The 10,868-nt window shown below is 37.6% G+C and overlaps 1 protein-coding gene across 1 annotated transcript; it reads right to left on the bottom strand.

The window, feature by feature from the left end:
* Positions 1–2,539: 2,539 nt before the first annotated feature.
* On the bottom strand, positions 2,540–6,161 carry LOC113341419 (mitogen-activated protein kinase kinase kinase 1-like). The gene is made up of 3 exons (XM_026586301.1): positions 5,809–6,161; positions 3,652–3,728; positions 2,540–3,426 (listed from the first exon to the last, which is right to left on the bottom strand). Exons 1-3 carry the CDS (start codon positions 6,159–6,161, stop codon positions 2,792–2,794), a joined length of 1,065 nt encoding a protein of 354 aa, XP_026442086.1. The 3' UTR covers positions 2,540–2,791.
* Between the last annotated feature and the right edge of the window lie 4,707 nt (positions 6,162–10,868).

Raw genomic sequence — 10,868 nt, 5'->3', positions numbered from 1 at the left:
TATGCTCAGCAACGGCCCTGGTCTTGGTAGTTTTCGTGTGGTTCAATCACATGGTTCACCAAGAACTTTTGATACCGTTATACGGGTATGGTCTTCCGGTAACTCGGTAGGTATCCTGTAGCTCATGCCTCATGTCCCATTTGAAGATTTGAAAGAAAAAAAAATGATACAAAAGTCATTTGTTTATGGTCAATGGTGACATGAAGCGGTTTGGTTTCTAATTCCGAATGATCATCCACTAGGTTTGCTCAATGGTAATTAGATTGTAAACACAAGGCATCGCCTTGTCATTATTAAATCAGAAATCTGAGTAGAATTATAAGGTTCACACTTCACATTCTTTTTGGTGCAAATCTTTATGCGGAGACCATAAATTTTTTTCGGGTAACAATCAAACTCGCCAAACCTATTATAGATTTTGTTAAATTTTTTTTCGGGTAACAAACTCAAACTCGCCAAACCAATTGTAAATTTTGTTGATTTTTTGTGGCTGAATGTTATTGGCGCGTTCGGATACACATCTACAGATAGCTTTTTGGCTCTTGGAAGTCAAAAATTAAAAAATTAGTTTGACCGTAAAATTTCAGAACAATTTCTAGAATCAAAAAAAGTCAACTATTTATAAAGTAAAATATCTTTGTTTCTGGTTTCTGCTTCTGACTTGTAGCTAGGGCTGCACATGGGCCGGTATAGTATGGATTTCTTAAGAACCCGATACTTGTACCTCATGTTCACCGGTTCCCAAATCTCATTACCTGTACTTGTACCTGTATCGGTGATACCAGTCCGGTTCTGACCGGTACCGGGTTTTACCTATTATAGTTTCAAATCAAAAAGAAATTTTTTTCACAAGTTCTTCACATGAACCCTAACTTTAATTTCTTGTACAACCCATACAAATACAAATATACAATGAATCAATGACTAAGGAAACTTCAATTTGGCATAAACCAACCCTAACTTTACCAATTTCTTATACGACCCATACAAATACAGTTTCAAATCAAAAAGAAAATTCAATTCAAATCTACATACAGTTCAATTTCAGATCTCCATCTCTTCTTCATATCTTCAATGGCAGTATCAACATGAATTAAACTTAATATCAATTGAAACCTGTTATTCATTTCCATCTTTCCCTTCTTGTCTATTGCAATAACACGCAAACTTATATTCAGACCAATTTCTTCCCACAGACCATCAAGATCAACAACCCATTCAAATCCTTGTCTTGATTATTAGTAGCAACAGAAATCCCTGATTTGTTGTTGTTGATTGAATAAGAAGAAGCAGAAGAAGTAACTGATTTCTCTTTAGAAGAAGGTGGTGGTGGTGGTGAAGATAAGGATGAGTTGGTCTCGTGAACCTCAGTTGAGAGTCTGAGAGGAAAAATAGAAGAAAAACTTCCATCTCTGTAAGGAAGGAGAAGACTGAAGAGATAATGAAGAAGAAGAGATAAGAAAAATATATCAGGTGGTGATAGATATTTATTTTTAACCTAAAATCAATGGCCCAGATTTATTTCTAAAAATTTCATCAATGGTTCATATTCACTGGTTCTTTGGGTACCGGTTCGATCGGGAATCTTAGCAAACCCGGTACTTGTACTCCCTATACACCGGTTCTGAAAATGAGAACCATTACCTGTATTTCCTTAGCCGGTTCTGGTTCGGTTCCTGTGCAGCCTTACTTGTAGCACTTCTACTTCTTGTATCCAAATGCGCTATTAGAGGACCGAATAAATGGGGTGTTATTTCAATTTTATAATAACACATTTTGAGATGCAAAAAAAGGGGACCATAGATGTTGGCCTACATACCATTGGCTATTGTATATGCAGAAGTGTAGTAGAGCACTAGTCCCAGATATGCTACCATCTTTGCTTTCAATCTCTCTAGAGTAGGCCTTGTCAATGAAAGAATATCCGTTGGATATTCAGAAATCCGATATCCGACAGGTTAAGCATTATCGGATATTCGATATTCGATATCCGGTAATATCCTATAGGATATCAAAATCAGATATCGATTCTGATAGGCTAAGCTATCGGATATTTATCCGATAATATCCGGTTAAGAAAAAAATGTTAAAAACCCTTTAAAACATGTTCATAATTGAAATTTAAGTTCAATTTTTCAAACATTTCATATCGGATATTTGTATTGGATATCGGATATTAGGGTAAATCACAAATAAATCATAAATATGGTTAGGATAAATCACAAATAATCCGATTCCGATAGATTAAGGAAGAAATATCCGATAAATATCTGTATCCGATAAATATCTATATCCGATAAATATCTGTATCCGATAATACGGATAAAATCCTATAGAATCCCGAATACTCAGAAACGGATTTCGGATATAGGTCATATATTGACAGGCCTACTCTAGAGAATACACCGGTGGGAACCTTGCCCCTAGAGTTCTTTGGCTAAGAAAACAGAAAATAAAATACAACGAACCACTTACGAGAGATGATTGATATTGCCGACTGTAACACCACTAAAAGCACTAGAATAACATACTAATGCAGAAACATTATCCTATCAGTGATTATGGCTTTAAAACGTCTTAGGAAAGTTAGGATACATGCGTCTAAAGCAAGGTTTCTAGTTAAATGTGTAAACCAATACCCAATAATATGCAAAAAGCAAAAGCAGACCACTACCGTGAAACAAAATATACAAATCCACATCTCTAGCAGCAACTGTGATTAATCACCAATACCGATCTCGGCCTAATCCAAGTAGTTCGCAAGTTTCTGTACCAATTCTTGGATCTCCTCTTAATCCATGTAGTCCGCCAGGTTTGTATACCAATTCTGCTCCGCACTAACCCACTCTTGTCTACAACTAGCGCATACATGTACCCTCCCTGCTACCCTCTTCCTCCAAACTGACAGGCACCTCTTATGTCCTACATCCCCACAGGATCCGCATTCTACTGCTTCAGCTGCAAAGTGCATTTCCTGATGACAAACGGGACATTGGACATCAATTACATTCTCATCCTTGATACTTGGTGGAGGACCAACATTCACCTCTGACATTGAATATAGGCGATGAAATTCTTCACGTGCACGGGAACCAGCTAATGCCTCAGCTGATGTGGGAATGTTGGGTAGCTCTGTGAGTTGACATGGCTTAAGGCCCTTTCTCCAAATGCGACAATCATTTTGAGATATCCCAAGAACACGAAGAAACACAAAAAATATGTGTTTACATGGGACTGTACTGTCATGGCAGTTGCACCTGCAAGCCGGGGTTGTGGATAATGTGACACTGTACACGTTACCTGTTTCTGCTAAAACGAAATATTCGCCTTCGGATCGGTGGAGGAGACTGATAGCCCCATGGAGGGATTTCCTTATTCGGTCTTCTGAACCATAAACGCTCTGCTTTCGTCCATTTAGAGCCTGTTTTCAATTGCATCCACAGAATTTACACCGACAATAAGATCTTTCTTAATATGCTTCCCACTCTTGCTGAGGGCTTTTTGAGGCTCACTTTGATTCTGGAATCATTCATCAAACCACAAAACAAGTCAATAACAACATTCGGGGAAGAATTATACACGAATACAATGCACCAGTTTGTAAGTGAGGGGAAAAAAGGGGAACCTGGTAAAGGATATGCATCCAGTTACCCGATTGATCATAATCCAATACAATACCACATTTCCCGAATTCTTGCAACACAGACTCTTTATCCCCATAGGTGAAGCTGTAGAAGAAGGTAAAAAATTGATGATATCACCACAATCCTAGAGATTCCAAGTTCAATGCTCAATCATCTTTAAATTAAAATTATAAAGTTTATACCAAGAAATCTGACTACACCTTAGCCTTGAAACTTCAGTGAGAACAAGAGAGTACAGACACAATTTGATTTCATACCTAACTTATGGACTTTCAAGAGACAAAAGGAATATGTGCTGATCATATACTAATCATATAAACACTTCTAAGAAAAAAAATATTGATTTTTGGTTATCTGCTTCAGAGTTCGGATGATGGTCAAATTTTCCAATTAGTCACTTTGGGAATAAAATGACTATGCAGGAGTGCTAAGTAGGGTAGCTTAATACCAGTGAAGACACTCCAGCAGGACTTTAAGAGCCATTATCAAAGTCATTTCCTCCGAAACTACATGTTGGAAAGAATGAGTCCCATGAAGGAGTACATGCTTTGATAATGGAAAATGAAAGGCGTGATGGGAATTAAACATGTCATGTTACTAGCTTTTTGTGTACGAGTTCATGACAGTTAATCAATCAAAATGGTGATTGGTGGTGCAACGGATTCCTAAGTAAGCAAAACATTGCGTGTTCAAAAATGAAGTAAACTAAGTGGTGTATCAAGGAAAAATCTGCTCTACATATATTTAAGCAAATGCATCTACAATTGGGATCCACCTGATGTCTTCACAGTTCACAACAAACATATACTCGATGGAGGGAACCGAAAATCAATTAATATAGGTTTGCAGAGAGGAGTAGTTGGCAAGCAAAATGCCGAAGAAATGATATAAGTGGACCAAAGTGCACTCATAAAGCTCTGCTCAGTATGAAATATGTTGTCACACATAGACAGAGATAGAATCTCAATCAAGATATATCAGTCTGAGTTTTGAAGCTACACAGGATATGCCCTGCACTGGGAGACAATTCACAATTTTGTCACAAAAACCTACTCGGTCAGTTGCAGGTGAAATTCACTTTATTTCTAATGAAGGGTTTAAGGTTTACATGATTATCAAAGTTTTGATCTTTGTCTACATGACAAAGAGATCAACATTCAAAGCATCTGTTATCACCTCATCTTAATGTGAGCCTAGATGAAAGTGTAAGAAAATTATGTGTTGTGGTATATCATACAAGTTTACACAAATGTGCATGAAGGAAAACAAAGCTATGACTAATTTAGATTCTTGTTAGCAAGAGTAGAAACCTATAAAATCAGACCCACTTGAAAGTTTTACAGGCTAAAATAGACTGCATTGGAGGATACGAAAAAATAAATAGAACAAGAGTGCAACAGGAAAAACTTTGAAAGCAAAAAACCCTTGGCGAAACAAATTATATTGTCACAAGGACCCTCTTAGAGGCCTTCTGGTCATGGATATTAGATATGTAAATTAACACGAACCAAAATTCTAAATTAAGACACTGCTAGGACGTGCACAAGTGCAATTTTCATATTACTAGGCTCACATAATGGTAACCTAGGATTTGATCTTTATTCACATGTCAATAAGATCATCCATAGGCCTTCAAGGAAATGCAAGACTTGTAACAAATTAGTTTTATATACAAAGCAAGATAAAAAAAAAGAGGCTAACATGGCTTATTTGAAGCCGCGTTGAAAAGATAGGATATATAGCAACCTCAAAATCCCCCAAATCGGAGAACACGCCTAAATTGCATTTATACCTCATAGCAAGCAAGCTCGATAATGGCGCAGTATAGAACCCACACACTGGCATAATTCGGTACCATGACTCCTATCTCCCTCTAATTCTGTAACCAAACACTAAACACACAAACCTTTTTACTTATGACAAAGATTTATGTCATATAAATAGTCGTAATTTAGCTAGATGATTTCTCCTATGGTGCGCTCGCAGAGCCATTCTCAGCATAGGACTATGAAGTCTACACTCAATAATTTCTCAGTACCCATGTCCAAGATTTTAATTCTACATAGTTCAATAATAAACTAAGTTTTTCACATGAGAATGAAAACTGCAATTCAGTATAAGCAAAAGCAATTTAACAAAACAAATTTTAAAGTCAAAATCATACCCATAAACAGTCACCCACTCCTCCTCGTCAGGATTTTCCGCAGGTAAACTATTCTCCACCGACTCAGGCTTCACATCAACTTCAGGTTTCGGCGGTTTAATATCCGGCTTGAAATCATCAAACGCCATTTCAGATTTGGGGATTTTGATATCCGGCTTGGTAGCAGCCATTTTAGAGTTGGGGATTTTGACATCCGGCTTGGTATCAGTAGAGAAATCAAAACCGGGCATTTCAGATTTGGGGATTTTGATATCTGGTTTGGTTTCAGTATGTTGCAGAAAAGGAATACATTGAATTTCTGGTTTAGGGATTTTGTTACCAAAATCGGTTTCAGATGATACAGTATGAACCATTTTCAGATTATTAGGGTTTTGATATTTGATTTTTGTAGCGGAACAACGGCTGATTGAGCTTGATTTAGTAAGATACTAATTATCTCTTCTACACTTGTTGAATTTCATCTGAAACGAGAAAGTTAGGGTTTTGGAGGTTTGGATTCTGCGCTATTTTTCGCGCCAAAGGGTTTCTTTACTCCTTTCGTTGAAGCGGGAATACGGAACTTATGTAGAAACTGTGGATGGGTTAGTGGGGACGATGGAGTGTATGGACTCGGGTTGTGAAGCGGCAAGAAGTTGCTCAAGGCCCAAGAGCAGAGTAGTATCCACTTGATCTTAATTCTATGGCGGTGTCTTCTTCGCTACTATGACAGGGATGCAAGTGGCGCATAATGATTACGCGTTATAAAGTTGCAGGCCAAGTCAGTGTGCAGTCAGGATGGCGCTACACTGCGCAAACTGTCAAGTGCTAAGAATGTCATAACCCCGTAGGACCAGTGCAAGAGTAGTATTACATTGTAATACATTTGGCTAAGTAATGAAGGTTATTGTCCGACACAATGAAGCTTCATTGAGGAAAGGAACGACAAATCCAAAGTGGCAAGATGCAATATGCGACATGCGATGTTGGCATTATGACGTATACGTAATCCAGAGTTAGCCCAACTCAAGGAATGGATTAAGGATGCAAGATAAGTCATGAGATGACTTACGCATTGGACTAAGGCTTGGCCAAGGCCTGACCAATGCGAATGCAATAGTGGCGTTTCCAAATGCGACATTGTTGGCCATTACTCAGTAAAAAGAATGCAAGTGATGCACTTAACGTATGAAGCTAAACCAAGCAGCAAAACAAGACATGATTGGCATGACTTTACTAATATGTTGGAATCAAAAGAGTTAAGTGCATGGCCTAAATAAATGTAGCGCTAAGATGGCTGCACATTGGCTCAGGCCAAGTTGCATGTAGCGTGATGTTGGCTAAAGTTGTCAGTTTCGAGGGGCATGTGCATCACATGTATGCTGGAGAAAGGGAGTTGGTTGTGATATAATTCTAAGGAGACTTTATAACTAAGTTTGACATGTTCTAACCACCAAGAATAGATGTGGCATCATTTTGCTTGACAACACAAAAGCTGGCAGTTGAAAAGCAGATTGGCGGTTAGGAAAATTACCTGTGGACATGTGGTTGTCTGTAGGATGTGCAAACGGTTGCACACGGTTTTGGCTAGTGAGTTTGTTGTATAAATAGTCCTAAGGAGTGGGAAAATCAGTAGGCTTACATAGGAGAGTTTTATAGACATGTAGTCTCACACTTGAGAGAATAAAGGCATCACCAAGAGGGTGATGGCCTGTTTAGTCCATGTGATGGACTGTTTGATGTAATCTTCCTTTGATACAATAAAATGGGTTAATTGTGTCATGTCTTTGTGTTTATGATGTTGCTGATGTTGTGAGAATTGTAAATTGGGATTGATGTATGGCAGAACTTCTTATGCTTATGGGGCATGAAGAGTTTCGGGTTAATCATCTTACCAGGAAATTTTCATACGCTTTAAATCACGTAATACTCAGCTAGTCGCTCTTGATTCGTCCTACTCGAGTTTGTTTTACGGAGTGCTCTAGTTAGTGCTGTCCATGGATTCCATGCAATTCTCCATGAGATCATTTCTTTTAACTGTATGGATCCTTGCTAGCTAGTTGCTATAATGTAAAATCCTTCTTTCGTTGAATTAGTATAAGCAAAATTGACACGGAATGGGTCTCTCCAGGCCTCACCGGGATTATGATTCTCAAAGATGCATTTCGGAGATAGTAGCTTCGACGAGTACGGGTGCATTTGTTTTGTACTGAATTTGCTGTTAAGCTCGGATTTTATAAGATTTACTTAACTTATCGCAGTATGCTTTCCAGTATCAGACATGTGCACTTGTTGACATGGCGGCGCAGTTTTTATACACTTTGAAATGATTTACTCACCAACTATTCTAGGCTATCTCAGACTTTCAAACCTCTGCTGTCCTGTGCAGTTCACATCCCAATTGGAATTTCCAACTCTTGGTTTTCGAGTTCTTCCTAGTTCTCCGGTTTTGGTATTCCTTTGGACCAAACCTAAGATCCGTAAAGTCGTTTCATGTTGATACTCACGGATTCATCCTCATAATCTCCAAAATCCGATCTCACGCCCTATGCACAGCAGTATAAGGCCGTAGGCTATAAAAATTCTAATAACCCGCCTTGCACACTGGGTTTAGCATTAGGGTTAGTTCAAGGTCATTTCAGTAAATCCCAAAATGTTTTCTATAAATCAATCAAGCCCTAGCTAGAAAATCTCACTAGAACTCTGTGTCAATTCGAGTGAGGAGGCGGCTCTGAGTGAAACCAAAAGAGGTTGCCGTTACCAGCATCAGATGGGGTCTGATTATCGGAGTTTTGATTTACACATAGCATGGAGATCAAAGAGAAGGGAGACACAGATGTTTGAAATTGTCATAATGACTTCTCCTCTCAAGTTTATGTTGTGTCCGTCGGAGTTCGACTTTGGTAAGAGTTCAGATAATCCTTCTTTCAAATTCGTCTTTCAAACCAAGAGATGGAAGGTGGATATTATTCTCTTTCATCTTTTTCTTGCACGCCATCATTGCTTGTTTTTCTTTCAGCTTTTCAGCCTGCAAAGTTATGGCAAATAGATTCATGTTGGGAGATCAGTTGGAAGCTCAAGCCATCGATATACCACAACTAAGTTTGTTTCGATGGATCTGTTAAAAATTTAGCATTTTATATTTGTAATCTTATATACTGGTTTTAACCAGCCCTTGAATTTCTGGACATTATTTACAACTTACAAATATTTAGTTATTATTAGATCTATAATGTTTTTGATGATAATAATTTCGATTGGTGCCTGATAGAAACTCCAATTAAAGTAGAAGTGATTATAGTGCTTGTCAAGGCTTGTATTGCTGCTGATCAGTTTTGAAACGTCATTTCTTGTATCTCATTTTATTTTGATTATTACTGATTTTTCAGTTAAATATTTTAATTATCAGGAGTATGAACCCAAAACTGAGAACAATACGACAAGCATGTTCCACCAAAGTTAGGCATCCATGGAACATATTCAAGCCTGTTACACCAATGCTAGAACAAGAATATAACGTCCAGATGAGAATAAGAATTCCGAGTGTGACACAAAGGGGTTGGTTAAGCACTCAAGTTTGGATGTGTTCTATTCAACAATAGGTAGATATGACATGTTATTATTCTACCGATTATGTCAATATCCTTTCTTAAATAAACTAGTAATCGGTAAACAAAAAACTCTACAATTAACTACCGATTATAGAAGGGCACTTAGGTATTCTCCGGAAATCTCCGTGTGGAATAAAAAAGTCCCCCGTAATTCTTTCAAGATCGACCCTAATAACCTCAAATTAAAAAATCTAGATTTGTTTTCCTTCAAACCGAAGCTCTTCACACCCATGACCAGAGTTTCATCCTCATCTACACACCATAGTCCAGTCTCACACGGCACGTTAGAGAATAGAGAGTATAGTATATAGGCTCCACAGACATTTTAGTCCAAGGACATTTTAGTAAATCATAAAATATGTCTTACTAGGATTAGTCCAAGGACATTTTAGTAAATCACAAAAATTGCTTTATGAAACAACGAAAACCTAAAGTATAAGCAGAACACAAAGTGAGAATAGATAGCTCTAGAGAGTAGCACTGTGAGTGTGGAGGCGGCGTTGACAGAAAAACCATAACCGAAGTTCTTCTCGACGTTCCCAAAATCATATGGTGGAGAGTTACCGTGAAAGTCGTTTTGGTTATGTGTCTGAAGCTTTACACATAGCTTGGAGATCAAAGAGAGAGACTTCACTTGTCCTCTAAAATCTAAGTTGTTTTTGTGCAACAACGGATATAGATCCGTTCACGTGGTAATAAGATCTATAAAATTGGTGTTGTTTGTTAACTTCAGTGTCTTAGCCCACAGTATTAACAACATTCATGTTTTGGTTTTTCTATGCAGGGATTTTAAGCTCCCAGTCAGTTGTGTCAGGATAAACCGATTCGGTTTGGCATTGCTACAACTGCTGAAATCGTAGATCTACAGAAAATTGAAGATACGATATATTTGTAATCATTGATTAGAGATGTTTTAATTTGTTTCTGATTTTTTTTTTTAATTTTTACTCAAAAAGGGCAAGATGAATTAAAAAGATCAATCACTTACCAAGATGGTAAGGACAGATAAAGAATTACATAAGTAGCAGTCTCAATTATAGTAGAGCTACTTAAAATCAAAGAAAACCAAAAAACCAAAGGAAAATAAAAAGCTAAAACAATTGTCAATGCATGACACCTTCCCAACTATGCAAAACAGCGTCTAAGGTTATTCCTTTGAACATGTTTGTACCTACACACCAATTGTAAATAAAAATCTTGACGCTATCATTGATTTCTTGCAAGTTTCTGTACTTCCCATTAAACAATCTTCCATTTCTTTCAATCCATACTGCCCACCAAATAGCAAAAGGAATTATGTCCCAAATGTTTTTCCTAATACTAGTTGTAGTTCTTTTTTTCCTGTTCCATTCCCATATTGCACTCCTAACACTGTTTTGGAAAACCCAGCTCAATTTATAACTCTTCAAGAAGAAAAACCATATTTCGGTCCTCGAAAGCATCATCCCCAACCGGTTTTGATACTTTTCGGTC

This window comes from Papaver somniferum, unplaced genomic scaffold (genome assembly GCF_003573695.1).
Source record: "Papaver somniferum cultivar HN1 unplaced genomic scaffold, ASM357369v1 unplaced-scaffold_29, whole genome shotgun sequence".
Lineage (NCBI taxonomy): Eukaryota > Viridiplantae > Streptophyta > Magnoliopsida > Ranunculales > Papaveraceae > Papaver > Papaver somniferum.
This window is presented reverse-complemented; position numbering and strand designations above follow the sequence as displayed.

Coding starts and splice junctions, on each gene's coding strand:
- LOC113341419 (XM_026586301.1), bottom strand. CDS start 6,161: ATGGTTCATACTGTATCATCTGAAACCGATTTTGGTAACAAAATCCCT. Junction 3,729..5,808: donor GAGTGGGTGACTGTTTATGG/GTATGATTTTGA, acceptor CTTCTTCTACAG/CTTCACCTATGGGGATAAAG. Junction 3,427..3,651: donor ATTGGATTATGATCAATCGG/GTAACTGGATGC, acceptor GATGCAATTGAA/AACAGGCTCTAAATGGACGA.